We start from the raw sequence: 20,621 nt of genomic DNA, 5'->3' as shown, positions 1-20,621 counted from the left end.
TGGTCGTTTCCCCAAGATGCAGAAGGACGTCCGGAAGCAAGGTGCAGGTAAGAATGTGATTTATTCCAATAAGCAGGACAACCAGTACCAAAACTCAGACACTAGTCAAGTGTGGAGCCAAAAAAAACCAAGATAATAGGGGGCGAAAGGCGAGACAGTCTTACACTAGGAAAATACAAAAGCGTGGTGAAAACAGGAACCGACGTAAATGCTGCGGCAAGTGAGCACAACTGCCAGCAGAGTGTGGCGCGAGGCAGGAATAAATAGCTCTCTGATTAGTAACCAGGAGCAGGTGAGCGTCCCGACCACTAATCAGAGGGAGGTGACAAAAATCAGCACCAATGGCAACTAAGAAAACAAACAAAGGTGCTGAAAGAGAACTAACCAACATCTAAGGAAATACTAAACTAAACAAAACATGACCCAGGAAACAGATCATGACAACAATCAACTTTTTCCATAATAATCCTACTTTTTTTAGTAGTGTCATGGCCTCCTGACAGGTCAACCTTTTTACATTGTTTTTCCAGTATTTTATGTCAGCGCCCCTTCCTCCCTGGGTTTCCACTTTACAGCGCTCTACCTCCACGCTGGCTAACAAAGTGCCCATCCTGCGCTCGTCTTCCACCTCCTCGTCAATCGCACAGGTGGCCGCTCCATGGACACCATCAGCAGAAACACCTGGGACCTGGGTGTGGACCTCCGCTGCTGCTATTTATACCTCGCTCGTCATCTCCCACCTCCTTCCCTGCTGTCTGCAGTCTGGACTGGTAGCGGTTCTGCCTGCCCTTCAAGGCAGGAGCACAGTTTGGCGACCCTCCCCCAAGTCCGCCCTGCGTCCTCCCTTTTTAAATGTATTTAAACGTTCAAGGGGTCTACTGTCACGATCTGTCATTAGAGGTCAGGCTTTGTATATTGTTTATCTAGTGTTAAAGTACCAATGATTGTCACACACACTAGGTGTGGTGAAATGATTCTCTGCATTTGACCCATCACTCTTGATCACCTCCTGGGAGGTGAGGGGAGCAGTGGGCAGCAGCGGTGGTTTTTTGGTGATTTCCAACCCTTGATGCTGAGTGCCAAGCAGGGAGATATTGGGTCCCATTTTTATAGCCTTTGGTATGACTCGGCCGGGGTGTGAACTCACAATCTACCGATTTCAGGGCGGCCACTCTAACCACTAGGTTAGAGTTAGGTTGTGTGGTAGTTGTGTATATCCTTTGTGCTTCCGCTGCTTTGTCAAAGCCAATGTGGAGCGTTGGTTGACACACCTGCCTCCGTTTGGTGATTAAGAGACTCACCTGTTGACAATCACCATATGTGGGCTTTGTTTAACAGCACTGGATCTCAAGCGGTGCTGCTGCATTACTGAGTGCACACTTTTGTGGAGTAGTTCATGTTTTGAATTTCATCTCCTGTTAGTTGCTACCGTTTGCATTTTAACTGCTGAGGTCACGTCGGTGCTCTTTGTTTTCGATACTATGCCTGGTACCTAATAAAATGACCTGCTTACACACAGCGTGCCTTCTCTGCATCCTGGGATCACACCATCAACCACAAACATGTGACAGATAGGCCTATTTGTATGTATGGGACTTGGCATTACTAAATCCAAATAAAATATTTTGTTAAAAATAATAACTTTGGAAGCTAATAAGACCTTTTAATGATTGGGCATTTACAAATTATAATGATGAGCAAGGCTGACCTCAAACATTTTCTGGTTGTAATGAGACACCCAAACACTACAGTATACGTGGGACTTGATGCATATAAAATGTCAGTAAAGGCGGCATTAGCTCCAATATTATTATCCAAGTATGCATTTAATATACCGTACTTTTGCCGTGACCTTATCCAATACTAGGTAACTTGTCAGGTCACTGGACACGGAAGTTGCAGCAGTTGTACATCTTTGAAGCAAACAGTCGAAATAAAAATGAGATTTGTGATTGAGGCCTTCCCACACAGCAAAAACACTCCGCGGCGGATCCCCCGTGCAGGTATCGCGCTTTCCGGAACGGAACCGCGAAACGGACCCGCATCGGCGTCCATTTGCACTCAGGAACGTATCCGCCACGGCGGCAGGTAGCGGATCCGCCGTGGCGGCGTGCTGAATGCGCTCCGCACCCATGATCAAAGCCTAACCTCTCGCCGCGGACCAGCAACGGACTCATAAAAACCCTGGCTCATCTGGCCGTTTTGGACCCCTTTATCTTATTTTCAAAATCCCTTCTGTTCATGCTGTAGGATAAAATAGGAAACTAAAAAATTCACTAAGCCCTACTACAGCAATATAGGCTTACATATGCATTGCCTTGTATTTTTAAACTAACAATATTGTCAATAGGCAGAAACAGAAAATGGTCAATTCACTCTATAAAGTAAATATATATAATATATATTTAAAAAGTAAATATACATATTTAGTCTATTAGGCTACAACTTCAAGGAAACGCTGCTCCATGCACAGCTAACATATCAGAAAATGAATAACTGGTGAATGACAAGAAGTCCAATAAAAGGTTGTTTATTTATACATATACATCTCTATTCCTCCTGAGAAGTTGGAAGCGGGACTCGTCTCCTCGTTGCCCGATCCCCCGCCAAGTTGAACCACCTGATGGCGTGTTTGGTGACCTCAGCGTCCGTGGCTGACCTTGTCAACACATTTTTACTCACAGCACCTGTAATCAAACAAGATTACAAGACAGATACGTTTATGTTTATGGTAGGAAGCATCCAAAGCCAAGTATGCTTACACAATACAAAATATGTGATAGGTATTAAGGAGATTACATTTGAAAAAAAAACCATGACTTAAAGTTACTGGAGGTGGTTAAAATAAGGTGCGTAAACTATGAATTTGTGATCAGGGTATAGGTGTGCAAGACATCCAAAATGTTTAAACAATATCGTTATTTGGTTCCTTGATCAGAGTACTTGTTTGGCTCTGTTGGATGACGGCGGCGGGGGGTTGGGGGTGGGGGGCATAAATAAATATCCATAACCCAACTTTGGGAGGTTGACATTGTTTTCTTGTTATATTTGTACTATCATTCTATGTTTGTATTCGTGTAGGCCAGGGGTGTCCAAAGTGCGGCCCGGGGGCCATTTGCGGCCTGCAGGTCATTTTTTAACGGCCCCAGGGCACATTTTTTAAAAATATGATCGAAATAAATAAAAAACATTAAAAGTGGTATTTAAAGAGCAAACAGGTGAAATGTAACAAGAAAATGTAGCAATGTTTACTCTAATCACACAAAGCTGCCATGTAGGCTGTTTCTTTCTTTAAAAAATAATAATGAATCAAAATCAATGTCATTATGAATTATTGACCTATTCAAGGCTTAAGAAGTTTACCTTCGCAATCAGCTGGTCTTGGTTGTGCTTAATAGTTTCCAGCAGGCTAAGGATCTGGATTACCTCAGGCGCTGTTGACAAACAGCAATATAAAATTAACATGTTTCACTGTTTATCCTCATTACTCATAATCCTGACATTAGCTATTGACCTTAGTTAATGACAAAAGTTATTGACAAAGTTTGAAGAAAATATGTGATTGCTTGTGAATTTGAATTTTTTCCAAAATTTGTGGCACAGAATGACCATCCGGTATTTGTCAGTTATTGCTCACCAGAGCAGGAAATGCTGTCGGCCATTCTTTCCCCTCGCCATGTTGGCCTGTAGGCCAGGCTGGATCCAGGCTCCTCTTGTCTGCCACATGTTGAGGGCTGCTGGTGAGGGGGGTGGAGGGAGTCGAGGAGGGACTGCCGTTCCTAGTGAGGTGGGCATTGTGAGAGAGCCATCAGTTAACCATGACTGGTAATACCCAAGGGGCCTATCTATACACTAATATTTCAGAGATCAGTCCCTACCTTGTGTAACTCTCTGCATGTTTAATGCAGGTGCTGGTGAAGGCATATGAATACATCCTTCCCCATGGTGAGGTGCTAAGGGAGATAAATTGGTATTAAATGGTTGAGATCTGTTAACCATGGTTACTGGATGCTGAGATATTATTTTGGAGATCAGTCTTTACCTAGAAAGTTATCTCCAGTTGAGGAGTCGAGTTGACAAGTACTCATGACTCTTGCTGGCACTCGGCGAGACGGTGGAGCTGGGAGAAGGGATACAAGGAGAGGGGAATATCTTTAGCACTAAGAATGTTAACCGTATCTTTAATATTAATGTGGTGGTTTTGTTGTTTCCGATGTTAAGAGATTATTCCTTACTCTGCCTGTGCAATTGGCTTGCCAACCCCAGAGATGTGAGGTCACTATTTCCCGGGTCTTCTTCGCTATCATCTGAGTCCCCGAGACGATGGCTGTTGGGTAACCATATCATTAGGATTATTGCAATACCAAAATTGCCAAATATACATATAGTACAAGCATCTCTGGTCTATTTTTGAATGCTACCGGAAATAACCTTCCTATTACTGTAGAAACATGACAAAAACAAGACAGAACACACTTACACTGGCTTCCTGTTCCTTTTTTCTGGCAGCTCCTCGTTCTCTGCCTCAGATTGCAGGTCTGAGGTGTTGCAGTCCTTTCCATATTGTTGCATTATTTTTAATGCGTCTTTGTAGTTGTCTAAAATTGAATATGTTAAAATGAACATGAGTTTCAAATTAGCTGTAGAGCTGAACAGAATATTATTATTATTGATGATGATAAATCAGGTCTCTCTCTTACAAGAGACCTGGTCAGAACATAGACACAATAGGTTATTCCAAGCATAAAGAGAAGCAACTATGACGTTATTTTTAAACAAGAAGATTATGAATTTGCATACCACAAGTTCGGACAACAGAAACGTCAAATCTTGGCCAGTTTGGCTCATGCTGCACCTCATTTAATGCGGCCCTTTCAATTCTGTCGGTGTTTTTATAGCTGGGCCAGAAAACCATCCTATCATCATACCATCCACTTGGGACAACCGCAATGTCCCTGTTCATTATAAATTTAATCAGATGAAAAGGCACCCTTAATGTAGAAAGAAAGAAAATGGGTATTTATTCATCGTCAAAGGAACAACGTGGACAAAAGCATGCACAGGTGTTAGTGTATACAAATAAGCAAGTAAGATTAGCTGAGATTTTACCTGAATGGTGCCCCAAGGTGGTAAGAACTATAAGAAAAGTAAAAGTACAGGTCATAATAGTCAGAACTTCAGCTCAATCGTAAAGTAGGGTTTGAAATTATAGGTGTAGTGTATACAGAGATCAGTCCCTACCTTGTGTAACTCTCTGCATGTTTAATGCATGTGCTGGTGAAGGCATATGAATACATCCTTCCCCATGGTGAGGTGCTAAGGGAGATAAATTGGTATTAAATGGTTGTGATCTGTTAACCATGGTTACTGGATGCTGAGATATTATTTTGGAGATCAGTCTTTACCTAGAAAGTTATCTCCAGTTGAGGAGTCGAGTTGACAAGTACTCATGACTCTTGCTGGCACTCGGCGAGACGGTGGAGCTGGGAGAAGGGATACAAGGAGAGGGGAATATCTTTAGCACTAAGAATGTTAACCATATCTTTAATATTAATGTGGTAGTTTCGTCTACAACGCTAAATATATCCTGTGGTGTACCTCAGGGATCAATATAGGACCTAAATTATTCAATGTCTAGATAAATGACATTTGTAAAGTTACAAAAGATTTAAAGTTAGTATTATTTGCGGATGATACAACAGCGTTTTGTTCAGGAGAGAACACACAGAAGATAATACAAATAATAACAGAAGAAATTAACAAATTAAAAAGATGGTTTGACAAAAACAGACTATCTTTGAATCTCAGTAAAACTAAAATAATGCAATTTGGTAACAGTAGAAAAGAAAGTCAAACACAAATACAAATAAACGGAAAAGAAATTGAAAGAGTAAATGAAACCAAATTTCCAGGTATAATGATTGATGATAAATTGAACTGGAAATCTCAAGTAAAAAATATACAACATAAAGTAGTAAGAAACACGTCAAAAATGAATAAAGCAAAACATGTTCTAGACAAAAAATCACTTCATATTCTCTACTGTTCACTAGTGTTACATATCTGAGTTATTGTGTAGAAATATGGGGAAATAATTACAAAAGTACACTTCATTCATTAACGGTGTTACAAAAAAGATCAGTTAGAATAATATATAATGTTGGATATAGAGAACACACAAATCCTTTATTTATTGAATCAAAGATACTGAAATTCCACGACATAGTGAATTTGCAAACAGCTAAAATTATAAACAAAGCAAACTATAACCTGCTACCCAAGAATATACAACAATTCTTCTCAAAAAAAGAGGAGAAAAATAATCTTAGAGAGAAATGTAATTTAAAACATTTGTACGCACGTGCAACACTTAAGACCTTCAGGATATCAGTATGTGGAATTAAATTATGGAATGCATTAAGCAAAGCAATCAAACAATGTACTAATATGATCAATTATTTATGCTTACATGTGGAAATAATAATAATAATAGTAAATAAAATAATAATAATAAAAAAAGGTAAATAAAGCATAAAATAGTCTCTAATAAATTAATTAAATAAAAAACAGCATATAAAATATATACATCAGCAAATAACAAAAATATAGATCAAGAAAAAGGATCCTTAATATGTGCAGCAATTTTTCCCACTCACATCACCTCATTTTATATTTTTTTCTACAATTAACTATGCCAAAAAAACACATAGACATACCTTTTTTTTTGTAATGGAAACAAAAACAACAGGGCGTCACACACAGCTAGTCCACAGTAAACAGGATCTCGAGCTCCACTAAAGAACAAAGAAAGAAATAATACACACTCATATTAATGGCAAAGAACGGCTGTTTCCACTCCGTTAACGTTACGTTGTTGACTAACGCAGTAACGTTAGCGACCTGGGCCTAAACAACACTGACAATAAAGTAATAAGCTTTCGTTTCAAGCAGTTGGAAATATGTGGAATATCGTAGCATGTAACCTACACACATTCACAGCGTCTAACAAAAGATGGCCTAAGTTAACTGTATTGAACTTTTTACTCACCGGCTTCAAGCGGGAAACTTTCACATTCTGGAGTCGGGGTCCCCCGGAACACAAAACACAGATAAAAGACAATTTTACAATAGCACAGCGAAAAAATGACCGTCGTTGTGTGGGTTTTTTGACGAATAACACTCTTTTCCACTTTTCTTCGCTCGGGCCTCACCTACCGCATGCAGCCATTTTGAAATTTCTGGATACGTGACGTCAGACGCACGTCCCCATGCAAAGCATTCTGGGAGGCGGCGCTGGAAATAAAATAGCCTTTTTTTACAGAATATAAAGTTTTACTGCTTGTCCTAATATCAAACAACGTCATTACAATCATACATAAATGATGATGGAAACACAAAGGCTGATCTTTACTGCGAATGTAGCAATAAATCAATAAATCTATACTTACGTTCGTGTTCCAGCAAAGAAAGTCCAGAGATCTTGGCTCATGCGCGTACACGCTAGTAGGCGCGTCCACGTCTGCGGGTGCAGACATTGGTCGGCTCAGCGCGCGTAGGCAGAGCCTATAACTCTAGGCAGCGCGCGCTGGTTTAGTTTGTCGCGTCCGCGTATGCGAATCAGACACGAGTCCGCTCAGGATCAGCTGTCTGACCGTACAATTTTCAGATGTTGAGCTGTATCTTCTAGGCGGAGCCAAAACGAATGTGACAGTAACGCGGGTTGGGCGACTTGAAGGCGGATCCGTATAGCAGTCTTCTGCTGTGTGGGTTGTGTCTAGACCGAATAGATGATTATGATTTTTATGGACCATGCAGCTGTTATGTAGCCTGACGGGAGACAAAATGTTCTGACTTTTAAAAAACATCCCTAACACGGACTAGAGCGCATCGATTGCCAATAGCACTGCAAACTTGCATATGAATTCACAGCTAGACTCCATCACAAAGACACACACACACATCTATCGCTATGGCAACTGTTGGAAGCAGATCAGAATCATATCCATATTTAAGTGTTACTTCTTTCTAAACTCCTATAGTCATATAAAGAATAGCTAGTATTCTTCCTTCTTTAGTGTCTCATAGTAAGGTGTTGGCCTTCTAGATTGGAATGTGTCAGAGTAGAGATAACTCGGAGTAGTCTAAACAAAGCGAGTGGGGGCGAGGGACAGAGGGAAGATCACGGGACTTCCGGGGGTTTGAGGAGAGACCGATCTGGACCGGGCTGGGGAACGCTGGTGTGCTGGATTGGTCTCAGTTTGTCCTCTAAGCTTGGAGAATAAACCACAAAATACCAACTGCTGCCTGTTGATTGAATATAAACATCAGCTTATTGCCATAAAAAGAATCTGGGAGAGACTAGCAATTTGAATTCCCCATTGGAGGAATGCTGGTCAACGCAACAATTTGGGGGCTCGTCCGGGATGGCACGCTGTTGATTGATGACTTCTTGCAATCTTCTGGACAGACTCAATTGGCCAATTCAAGGTAAGCAGAACCTTTCTTTTTAGATAAAATCTGCGTTAGGAGTCTGTCCTGAAGTCTGTAAGTCAAACACTGTTTTGTAATCCCAGGCACAGAGTGGTGATTTTGATAGATTGATTGCATTTTTGCCGACCCTGCCATTGCATTAGAATTGTAAATAAGTGGTCAACTTACGCCATTGTGTCTCGATTACCGTGACGGGCAGTTTCATTGACGAGTGAACTAATAGTTGGGTGTGGCTCACCCTGGGTAGTTGGTCGCCGCCTAAAAGAGTAACGGGTTAAAGGCCCTCGTATGATATGGAGGTTAGAGGCCTGCATATTGTACGATGAATTTAACGGGGTTAAAGGCCGCCGTATGGTTTGGGGTTTAAAGGCCTTCAGGGGTTCCAGGCCCCTGAAAAAAAAAATAGACACAATGGCCAAGGAGTGTGACAGACAAGAATGTGATGGCGGCTGGGGAAAATGTGATGAATCATTACTGTTTGATGATCAGTTGAATGTACGGTTGTCGACAATGGAATTAGCAGGTACAGTTTAAAAAGAAAAAAAGGAGAACGTTCCTTGAAAGGGTTAAGAGGGAGTGCTTACGCGTGCTCGTGTGTGTGTGTGCTGCTGAGTGTGAGTGTGTGTGTGCGGGAGTGCTTACGCGTGCTCGTGTGTGTGTGTGCTGCTGAGTGTGTGTGTGTGTGTGTGTGTGTGTGTGTGTGTGTGTGTGTGTGTGTGTGTGTGTGTGTGTGTGTGTGTGTGTGTGTGTGTGTGTGTGTGTGTGTGTGTGTGTGTGTGTGTGTGTGCGCTGGTGAAAATGGAACACTCAGGGAGAAAATTTAAGAGTTTGGCGTATGATAAAAGTAAACGGGGATTACGTGGAAAAACGAAATGCAGCAAAAGAAACGATGATTAATGACAGAATGAACTGATTGGTTTTTTGTCTGCCGCGCATGCGCAAGACAATTCAAACGACCCGCCCAGACTTTGACTAGGACACCGCCCCCTACTCCAGTGACAAGAGAAGGAGGTATTAACACGCCCCCCTCTAAGATTGAAGTGAAGTGAAGTGAATTACATTTATATAGCGCTTTTTCTCAAGTGACTCAAAGCGCTTTACATTGCGAAACCCAATATCTAAGTTACATTTAAACCAGTGTGGGTGGCACTAGGAGCAGGTGGGTGAAGTGTCTTGCCCAAGGACACGACGGCAGTGACTAGGATGGCGGAAGCGGGGATCGAACCTGCAACCCTCAAGTTGCTGGCACGGCCGCTCTACCAACCGAGCTATACCGCCCCAGATTAATCCTGCCTCCGAAAATTAACCCCTTGTACACGTCTGACCATTTTCTCCGGCAGACATTTTTGACACATGACATTAACACTTTGGACATACTACAATATAAGTCTCTTGCCGATGCATACATGCAAGCCATTGTTGACCTTGTTTTCCCACCTGTACCTCCGGGAGGGAACCTTTGGCCAAAAACTTTGGACAAAGTTAACCCTGATATACAAGGTGCCAAAAACAATATATGGCAGGACATTTTATTCATCCCATGCAAAATAGGGCTAATGACAGAGCAACAAGGAAACGACTACTTAAATTACAGATCGCTGAAGATAAAAGGTTAAAAGAACCAAAAGGTCAAAGATCAGCTGGGGTATATTCGGCAGTGGGTGACCTTGCTTTTGAGTTCCAACAGGTGGAGGAAAGAATCCTCAACAGACGTGCGGTTGGACTCGGGTGGTGGACAACACGATGCTTCAAAGCCGGTCTGGGGTAGACACTGTTTCGGCTGTGACCAGCCTGGTCACTGGAGTCGTGACTGTCCGAACATTTCCGAACAGGAAAGGTTCCGTCCTGCCAACAAACGAACACGAAGGTGTGTAAGAGGACGCCCACATCAGGAGCCGCAGCAGGAAGTACCGACAGGACCCCTGCTGGACATGAGTGTCAACGGACAATTTTATCAACCACCCATTCGATTCTGAATGCAGAGGTACCAAAAAAACTGTGTGCTTCCTCTTTAAAGGTCGAAGGCTTCGCTGGGGTCACAAGAAGGTTACCTGTCACCAAACCACTTCCGGTTCAGATTGCTGGACCTCCTTTACGGACTGTACCCTGACATTCAAATCGCAAAGAAGGAACATTCCTGGTGTTGCCTGACGGCTGAACCACCCAGCTGCGACACCACTACCAAGACTCCTCCATGAGCTCATACCACAGCCTGAAACAACAGGAATGGCTGACATCCAACTGCTCTAACAGTGAAAACCCTGACTGACTGAGATGCTTCCGTGTGTTCTGCCACCCGACTCGCCATATGTTATGATTATTTATATATGTTGGAACTCAAGGTGTGGCTACTCATGTTGACCTATCTTTGCAACAGCTAGCATGGTATAAGATGGACACAATAGTGTCCCACATTGTTCCCTTGCTCTCTGTCTCGCCTACAAAACCAAAGAACTTAGGTCCAATGATAAGACACGGCGTAGCTGCCAAACATTACACCGACACCCAAATACCACATTTTCAAAAGATTAGGTTTAGCCCATAGTGATGTTAAACACATAACTATGGGCTGCACTTTAGACACCTGTAGGCTACGAGGAGCTAGCAGCTACACAACAGCTGAGCTAAAACGACACATTACACATTTAAGCATATCAAATAATTATAGTTGCTCATTACATACACATAGTCGTCAAGACAGAAGTCTGATAGAAAGTATTCAGTAACAAACGTGTCTGCATCATTCAACTTTCTACAACATGAGCTTGACATTATGAATTATTGGGGCCACCAGGTGTCGTAAAATTTCAAAATACTATTGCTAAAGCATCCGCCATAAGGGTAGTATTTTTCTAGTATTGGTGACAATATAAATATAAGCATATTTTGTTACTTTCACCATATTGAATAAGTTACATAAAAGTTAGGGTTTAGTTGAGTTTGAGATATTTGTGATATTGCTAAGGGGTCCCCTACCCTAACACCACCCCCCAGTGGACCATAGAGGCTAAAGAGATAATCATTGACCTCAAACATGACCTGTCCTCCGCTACTTGACTATTAGCTGACCTTTTTCTTAGATGTTTCTGAAAGTGATAGTATGACTAACACAGTCCTTTTTTCAGAAACAGAAGGGGGTGAGTGAGGGTGGATACAGACTCCTTGGAACAAAATCAACAATCATCCGACTCTGACACATTCAATAGTTTTAACGTTTTTCCCGTGGGTAAGAAGTTATAACTAATTTTAATTTGAAAATAACTATTTTACACATTGATTATACTTTAGTATATCAAATTTAGAATATGGAGGAGGTGAGGGTGAACCATGTATAGTCTTTGATTTCACTGATATGATCAATACGGTACAAGGGAAAAGGTACGTACTGACTTGTGTTGACAATCACAGTGGTTGGCCGGAAGCAACAACAACAACCTCAAAAGAGGATGCAATATCAGTAATTAAATGACTTGTGAATGACCTAGTACCCCGACATGGTTTCCCCAAAAAGATTAGGTCAGACAACGGCAACCATTTAAAAAAAATACTCACTTAGCCTTGGTCGAAAAGGCTTTCGGACTAGAACACAGGTTTGGGGTACCATCCTGAGTCCCAAGGCAAGGTTGAAAGGATGGACCAGAACATAAAAAACTAATTGGCTAAAATCTGTGCACAGACCAAATTTAATTGGATTGACATGTTGCAATTAGCGTTAATGATCATTCGAAGGTCCGGGAATAAAATTGTTTTACTGCCCTTACAGTTTTTCACCCTATAAGCTGTATACAGGTCAGCGCTTCCCAGGACCAGCAGCCCCATGGAAGGACAAATCAGCGTAAAACCAAAATGGTATTTTACACAAAAAATTGCAGAATTTGTGTGCCAGTTCTTCTGTACAGATTCCCTTCCGCCCGCTGAGAGGGTCAAGATCAAGGTCATCAAACGCAAGTGGATGGAGCCCAGGTGGACTGGTCCCTTCAAGGTCGTGGAACGGACGTCCCACGCCCTTCGACTGGCTGGTAAAGGGGACACCTGGTACCAGCTCTCCCTCTGCACTACTGCTGAAGAGCCTGACAGATTACCAGCGGATGTCATTGCTGACATCGCCACAACATCTGCCCCTCAGCCCAGGAGACGAGAGAGATTTTCTACCTACATTACTCTTTTCAACTTCTATATTGTATATCCTTGTGTGAGACCAATCCAGTATGCTAAATGTTTCTTAGTTGTTCTTGCTTGTTTTCAGCATAACTATATGTGTCGTTACATTAAGTGAAAAGTTTAATGTTTATCCCCGTTTTGTTACCTAAATTACTCTGATATTGATAGACGAAAGGCAGGATGTTACACCCGACTAGTATTCCCTGACGGCCTGGTGCTTGGGCGTGATCTACTGTCTTTGTGTCTCAGTTCATCCTTCCTGACGACAGTGACTGACAAGTGTCTAAGAACATACAGCGGACTTTAAATAGACTGGGTCAAAGGGGATAGCAAGACTTATTTTTTGACCTGTACAGTGTGATTAAATACGGGGGACACAATAGCTATTACCGAGGTAATAACCTCTATATTTGTTACGACCCAACCCTGAACCATTGGTGTCGGATGCAGACAACATACTATGGTAAGTGGTGCCCATCGTCCCTTTTATGTTGTTTTGGGGGTTGACCTGACTGATACAGACTCTAAAGGAATTATTCAAAATAATGTCCTTGAGAGGGCGTTAACTACCTCTACACCCTCTGTAGCACCTAAAGTACCACCCCACCTCGGTGGTGTTTCAAAGGCTCTCACATCTGTGCGTGCTAATGACATCACCACCAAAGGCCTGGTAACTTTGACCTTAGGAGCGGGTGCAGACAACCTGTGGCTCAGGTGGATGCCAAAACCTGGGTGACTGTGTTGCTTCTTCCGCTGGACGTCCCTTTTCCCACACTTACCCCGCCCCTTTTAAGTTGACTGACATGTGTACCCTTCTGTTGACAATGCCACCTGACTTCTTCACTTTGTGGCCCAAAAGCTGAATTACACGCGTTTTCAAATTACAGGACCCTCTTCGTCCCCCAACAAATTGGGTGACATTAACCGTTACTGGTGCACCACACTGATAGATGGCTCTAGGATAGGCCCTTGGGCACAAGCTGACTTATTCTGGTGTTGTGAGGAGCACAGATTGTACATTAGAATCCCGATGTCAGCCGTTGGGCTTTGTGCTATGGTTAGACTGGTGACCCCAGTCACCAAATTAACACCCCTTGGAACTCCTGTTTCAGCGGCCTCTTTAACTCCCCGCCGCCATTGAGACTAACCAACCTGACTCGTGACACAGTTGAGGGACTTGCTGAACAACCTCCCTCGAGACCATCCAGAATCGCACAGCCCCTTGTGCTAAGTGTCACTAAAAGGGGTCTAGCAAAGTGGTAACTTTAAGACTTTAATGTGGGGCGTGCTTTATAAGTTTTGTACAAGTAATAAAGATCTTATTAGAAGATCTTAAAGGGGGACTTGTTGGAAGCAGATCAGAATCATATCCATATTTAAGTGTTACTTCTTTCTAAACTCCTATAGTCATATAAAGAATAGCTAGTATTCTTCCTTCTTTAGTGTCTCATAGTAAGGTGTTGGCCTTCTAGATTGGAATGTGTCAGAGTAGAGATAACTCGGAGTAGTCTAAACAAAGCGAGTGGGGGTGAGGGACAGAGGGAAGATCACGGGACTTCCGGGGATTTGAAGAGAGACCGATCTGGACCGGGCTGGGGAACGCTGGTGTGCTGGATTGGTCTCAGTTTGTCCTCTAAGCTTGGAGAATAAACCACAAAATACCAACTGCTGCCTGTTGATTGAATATAAACATCAGTTTATTGCCATAAAAAGAATCTGGGAGAGACTAGCAATTTGAATTCCCCATTGGAGGAATGCTGGTCAACGCTACACAACTCACACACTTTGATCATTTCAGGTTGGCTACATCTTTTTTCGATTGGAATGCTTTAGCACGCCGGTAATGCAGATGGATAACACAACACAGAAACACAAAACCAGGTTCTGGAAGAATGAACTTGAAATTAGATTACTTATTCTCAATCCGAGTGTACGTCTTGTTTCAAAAAAAACCTCTACGGTTATAATAAAGGTCTAATATGAAACTTGTCATGAGGGAGCAGTGTGCTATGGGTGTTCGGTTTCTTATTGAGCCCTCAAAATAGGGAATTGTATAGTTTGTGTATCACTTGAGAGATTACTACTTGAAGAAAGATATTTTTTTCAATTGAACAGAATGTGTGATATTTGGTTGCCCTTAGCCACAACACTTCTTATTTATCTACTGAACTAGTAATGTACACCTTTGTTTGGAAAGTCTTATGCAGCCTTTTCAGTACTTTGGTTCACCTTAAATCGAGTTGAACTTTGGGAAAACCGCATGATTTTATAAGTTTTGCTTGTAAATACCAACATGGGACAGAAAAAAAGCTAGGAACCATGGTGTCAGACTTTTCCCTTCACTAATAGTCCTATTTTGTATTTACAGGAGAACCATCGTCCTCTACTGTAGACATTTATTTTTGGTCTATTTGTTTTCAGTTACAGTAACACTGCTGTTTTTAAGAACCTTCTGCAGCACTGTTAGTCAAAGATCACCTCTATGACAGGGCTCTAGTGTTTTTGAGAAGCCCGAAATTTAGTGTTGCCAATCAACCTATCCCCAGGTGCATGTTTTTTTGGCGATGGGAGGAAGCCAGAGTACTCAGAGCGATCCCACGCAGTCATGGGGAGAACATACAAACTCCACACAGAAAGATCCCGAGCCCGGGTTTGAACTCAGGACTTCTCAGGACTTCTCAGGACCTTCGTATTGTGAGGCACATGCACTAACCCCTGTACCACTGTGCTGCCCTGGACACAAACAACTATCAGAAATGCAGCCAGTTTTACATACACATAATGTGTCATGAGACTTGTAAATATAAATTAAATACACAGAAACATAAGTAAAGGAAATTAAATGAGCTCAAATATATCTACAAACGTGGGATAATGATGCAACATGTACATATAGCTAGTCTAGATAGCACGTTAGCATCGATTAGCTTGCAATCATGCAGTGACTAAATATGCCTGATTAGCACTCCACACAAGTCAATAACTTAAACAAAGCTCACCTTTGTGCATTCACGCACAGTATAAAAAGTTTGGTGGACAAAATTAGGCAAAGAAGTAGTGGTATAAAACCCGTCTTTCTGTGGCAGTGTCGTAGAAAGTTGTACTTGTTATCAAACTACGGTGAGTTCAAAGGCCGCTGAAATTAGGACAAAACGGTGCTCGCCAAATATGCTCATCGGTAAAGCATGTTTAATGTAAAGAGTGGGATTTCTAACAGTTAGGAAGGTTTGTGTCATGTTTGTCCTTCTAAAAAAACCATGTTATAACAAAAATTTGTATGCATTTTTTTAAAAAACTCCAGGGAGCCACTCTGTCGGAGCTAAAGAGCCGCATTCGGCTCTAGAGCCGCTGGTTGCCGATCCCCGGTGTAACTAAATGAGAAACAGCTGGTCGGTGATAGCATTCCCGAGGCTATCACTCCAGATTGCCATTTATATGAGGACTTGATGTCCAAAAGTGAGCATGTTGGAACCAGCACGGAAGAACAATTTAGGGCGAGCTGTGAGTATTTGGAAAAGTTTGACAAAAAGAGCCTTGGGTGCAGCATGACGAGGCTGCTCGGACAATGCTTCAACTTGGATTTTAGTTGCGAAGTGGGATTCCTACCAATCTTTTATAACTGGGATAAGACTGGAGTTTTTTGGAAAATGAAGCAAGAGGCGACCTTCCTGACAGGGAAGGTGTCACAACATGGACTATGGCGACGCAAATTAATGCATGAAATGCTTTCCCTGGGTGCAAAATGACTGGACTGGACATGGCGTGAAGGTAAGGAAATTATTTATTTTAACACTAACAAAGGAATAAACAAAAAGCGCGCACAAGGCGGAGATACAAACTTGACTATGAAACAAAACTATCACTTGGGCACAACTATGGACATGAAATGAACAAAAACTTACGTGGCATGGCATGAAGAATAATCTATGGAACAGGCATGAGTATCAGAAGTAACATCAGATAGCATGGGTGTCAGAAGTAATGTCGCCAGGCCGACTGCTTGGCAACTGCAAGCTTAAATAATACAGACATGATTAGTGACAGGTTCGTGAGTCCAAATGTGCAGCAGGTGAGACTAATGGGTAACCATGGTGACCAAACAAGGGAGCGTAAACATGAACTAAGAGTCTAAACAACCAGAAAATAACAAAACATTATCCAAACCACAGAACATGACAGAAGGAGAATGCAGAAGCAGAACACCAGCGGACGGAGGATCGCCTCTCACACTGCTAGTTTGTGCTAAAGCTAGCGCTGGCTGGAGGGTGACGCTATGCGTATTTAACTCTCCCAGACTGTTCAACAATTGTCACAAATATTTAAGGACAAAAAGTAAAATGATCTTTCTTTTTTGTAGCAACATGATGGGTAACATTTCGAAGCGTACCAGAGGGACTTTTGTGTGTGTGCGGACATATTGACAGTTAAACTGGCTGAGAAACGGGAATAAATAGCTCTCTGATTAGTGCCCAGGAGCAAGTGAGTGTCCCGAACACTAATCAGAAGCAGGTGAAACTAATCTGCAGTCATGGCAACTCAAACACAAACCCAGGGGTGCTGAAAACAGAACTGAGGTAGTAAAAACTAACAGAACAAGTTATGATCCGGGCAACGGATCATAAGTTGTTGAGATGTTTGACTAAAAAATAAATCATTGAGCCATTACTCACTTGTTATGTTATTTTGATACATATACAGGATATATGCACATTATAATGTCGTCAAAGTGTGCATTTTATAAAATAACATAAGGACTTTTGTTGAGGCGGGAGCCAATTATTCATGTTTAAATTTTTTCTTGTGGAGAAATCTGTTTCACTTGACGAAAGTTTGAGTTAGCGAACCATGTTCAAGAACCAATTAAGTTTGTAGACCGAGGTTTCACTGTAGTGTCATTCCCAAGCTGAATTGGCCCCCTTACTGCCAATTGTATAGCCCTAATGTCATGATCCGCTGACCGGATCATGTTTGTTTAGTTTTCAATTCCCTCAGTTCCTGTTTTGATGTTTTTGTGTTTGTTTTAGTTGCCATGACTGCAGATTGTTTTCACCTGCCTCTGATTAGTGTTCGGGACGCTCACCTGCTCCTGGGCACTAATCAGAAAGCTACTTTTTTTCCCCGATGTTTGCCACACTCAGTCTGGCTTCCTTGTTTGCTTTACGCAACAGTTACATTGGTATACCTTGCTTGTAGTTCCTATCAATCAATCAATCAATCAATCAATCAATGTTTATTTATATAGCCCTAAATCACAAGTGTCTCAAAGGGCTGCACAAGCCACAACGACATCCTCGGTACAGAGCCCACATACGGGCAAGGAAAAACTCACCCCAGTGGGACGTCGGTGTGAATGACTATGAGAAACCTTGGAGAGGACCGCATATGTGGGTAACCCCCCCCCCCTCTAGGGGAGACCGAAAGCAATGGATGTCGAGTGGGTCTGACATAATTTTTTGAAAGTCCAGTCCACAGTGGATTCCTATGCTTGTTACCTGTTTGATTCCTATGCTAAGTTTTGCCTTAGCTCCCCGTGCAATCGGCGCACGTCTCTTTTGTTTGTACCCCATATGATTTATGAGGAATAAATAGTTTTCCTTACCTTCACCTTGCCCCCGGAGTTTCCGTCTGCATCCTGGGAGAACGACCCACGGCGTGGCACCTAATTTAAAGTGTTCGACTCAACAGTCTTTTGCTAACTAACAGGGACACCACAGGCCTCTGTGCTTTTTTTTTTATCGCAAAATAAGCCACGGTGGGCCCAAAGAAAGTTGCAAGTGCCAGATCAAAAAAGTGAAAAACCCTATTGAATTCAAGAAATACCTCATAGTGAAGTACCAAGGTGGTTTCCGAGAGGCTTTCCCCTTCTCTCTCTCTGCTTATCGCTGTCATCTCCAAGTGATGTTAAATGTTCACTTACCCATTTAATTCATCATTTGTATGCATATGTATAAAATGTATGTATAATAGTATAATTATTCTCTATAAAATGTGTACTGTTTATGAGTGTCTGGAAGGGAATAATTATTATGGGACAAACTGCTTCGGTTCTCAAACAAAGAAAATATATATCTTCTGTATTCTCAAAGGCTAAATAGTGTGTAGGGTTGCACAACAAGTAGTTGAGAATGGACGTTGTACTATATTAGCTCTTTGTTCCCTCCACCAAATCAATGTATCAAAAGGCGTTTGTGTCCCAACTTATCTGGAAATAACTATATGATATGAAGCTTGAATGTTAATTATGGATATATTTTATATTCTTAACACACACTCACACACAGGGCCGCCAATCCCTAAATGCAGATGACGTGTCGAGCATATTTCACTGTGTGTAAAATGTCAAATAATGAGTGACGAGACGTTTCATATGAAATGTTTCTACATACAGATTCCGAGCGCCTTCCTGCTCCATTACTGATATGGACCCCAGTGTTCTGTTTGCTATAAAATTCATATATAATTGTATACTGAATATAAATGCTAATTTCCCCGGATATTCACATATTCCCCCGTGACGTGCTGTGTTAGTGCTGGTCTCGACAGCAGGAGTGTTGAGTTTGGATCCCATGACATGTGTCAGGAAGATGTGCAAGTTTATGTTTTAATTTTTTTTAACGATATAAATATATATTTTTTCAAACCAAAAATACTGTCCCTCTAGAGAATAAAAACATTACATTACCAATACAATAAATCAAAAAAAGTGTAATCATTTAACATGAATGAAATAAATGTGAACACATTTTGAAATGGGGTTTGGGGGCTCAACATAAAATTCTGCCTGGGGTTCCAATTCAGCTCTGCATTAATTAAGTGTATTTACTTGACAGAATAACTAAGTTTTGCCACTTTCATACGTTGATTCATGGCAGAAAACCACAAACATTCTATAAATTGTATGAACCTACTGCATATGTTATTTTACTTTTTACGTTCTGTCGGGGAAACAATGTCTACACCAGGCAGGATCTCATAGAAGTCGGATCTCCCGGAGAAAACGCCGTCACGGCCGAGTCTATCCGTGTAAACAACATCCCGGAAGAAATTGCGAGACAACCCGGATCTCCACGGTACATTATACCCGGAACAAAACGCCGCAGGCGGCGTAGAGAACGTAAACAGAAATGAGGCTGCAGAGCTGGTCTGCTGGAGAGGCTAAGACAATGACCGAACAAACCACCACTGCCGAGTATATTTCTCACAAATGCAAGATCACTTGCAAACAAGATGGACGAACTGAGGCTACAGGTAGCAACGAACACCACCGTGAGGAATAGCTGCGTGCTAATAGTCACAGAAACCTGGCTCCATTCATCCATCCCGGACCTAGCTATCGAGCTAACAGGCTACACTCTACACCGCCTGGACAGGACAAAAGAGGCTACAGGGAAATCGCGGGGAGGAGGACTATTAATATTCACAAAGGACACATGAGGAACACACACGAGCATTGTGAGTAGCCACTGTTCCCCTAATCTAGAATATCTGACTATTAAATGTCGGCCCTTTTACCTGCCGAGGGAATACAATGCTGTGTTGCAGTGTACATAGCGCCAGATGCTAACGCTAGCACGGCGCTAGGTCAGCTGCATGATACAATCAACCAGCAACAAAGCATGTATCCGGAGGCTGCTCATATCATCGCAGGAGACTTTAACCATGCTAACCTGAAGGTAGTGCTCCCCAAACTACACCAGCATGTAAAATGTGCCACAAGAGGCAAAAACACACTGGACAAGGTTTACTCCAATATTAAGCTGGGCTACAGAGCTAAACCTTTAGCACACATGGGCCAGTCAGACCACACATCCCTGCTACTCATCCCAGCATACACCCCCACCCGGATAAGTGCTCCCACCACAACAAAGTCCATCAAAACCTGGCCTGAAGGTGCCACTGAAAAGCTGCAAGACTGCTTTGACACCACTGCGTGGGAGGTCTTTGAAGACGAGGACCTGGAGAAATACACA

The 20,621-nt window shown here is 42.2% G+C and overlaps 1 protein-coding gene across 3 annotated transcripts; it reads right to left on the bottom strand.

Moving 5' to 3' along the window:
• Positions 1-2,569: 2,569 nt before the first annotated feature.
• On the bottom strand, positions 2,570-7,212 carry LOC133655053 (uncharacterized). 3 transcript variants are annotated; one of them, XM_062054957.1, is made up of 13 exons: positions 7,049-7,212; positions 6,717-6,794; positions 5,406-5,483; positions 5,242-5,316; positions 5,110-5,136; positions 4,801-4,991; positions 4,481-4,598; positions 4,236-4,327; positions 4,043-4,120; positions 3,879-3,953; positions 3,638-3,779; positions 3,364-3,434; positions 2,570-2,687 (listed from the first exon to the last, which is right to left on the bottom strand). In XM_062054957.1, exons 4-12 carry the CDS (start codon positions 5,295-5,297, stop codon positions 3,428-3,430), a joined length of 786 nt encoding a protein of 261 aa, XP_061910941.1. In that variant the 5' UTR covers positions 5,298-5,316; positions 5,406-5,483; positions 6,717-6,794; positions 7,049-7,212; the 3' UTR covers positions 2,570-2,687; positions 3,364-3,427. The 3 variants fall into 3 exon arrangements, with proteins under 3 accessions (XP_061910941.1, XP_061910943.1, XP_061910942.1); XM_062054959.1 differs by lacking the exon at positions 4,801-4,991; XM_062054958.1 differs by lacking the exon at positions 2,570-2,687 and having other exon boundaries at positions 3,095-3,434.
• Between the last annotated feature and the right edge of the window lie 13,409 nt (positions 7,213-20,621).

This window comes from Entelurus aequoreus, linkage group LG08 (assembly GCF_033978785.1).
Source record: "Entelurus aequoreus isolate RoL-2023_Sb linkage group LG08, RoL_Eaeq_v1.1, whole genome shotgun sequence".
NCBI lineage: Eukaryota > Metazoa > Chordata > Actinopteri > Syngnathiformes > Syngnathidae > Entelurus > Entelurus aequoreus.
The sequence above is the reverse complement of the archived record's forward strand: the minus strand, read 5'-3'. Positions and strand labels throughout refer to the sequence as shown.

Bases quoted from the DNA above. Each gene is read 5' to 3' on its own strand.
- LOC133655053 (XM_062054957.1), bottom strand. From the start codon at position 5,297: ATGTATTCATATGCCTTCACCAGCACATGCATTAAACATGCAGAGAGT. The intron at 4,992-5,109 runs GTAAAATCTCAG...TTCTACATTAAG, and splicing joins CACCTTGGGGCACCATTCAG to GGTGCCTTTTCATCTGATTA. The intron at 4,599-4,800 runs GTATGCAAATTC...ATTCAATTTTAG, and splicing joins TTCTGTTGTCCGAACTTGTG to ACAACTACAAAGACGCATTA.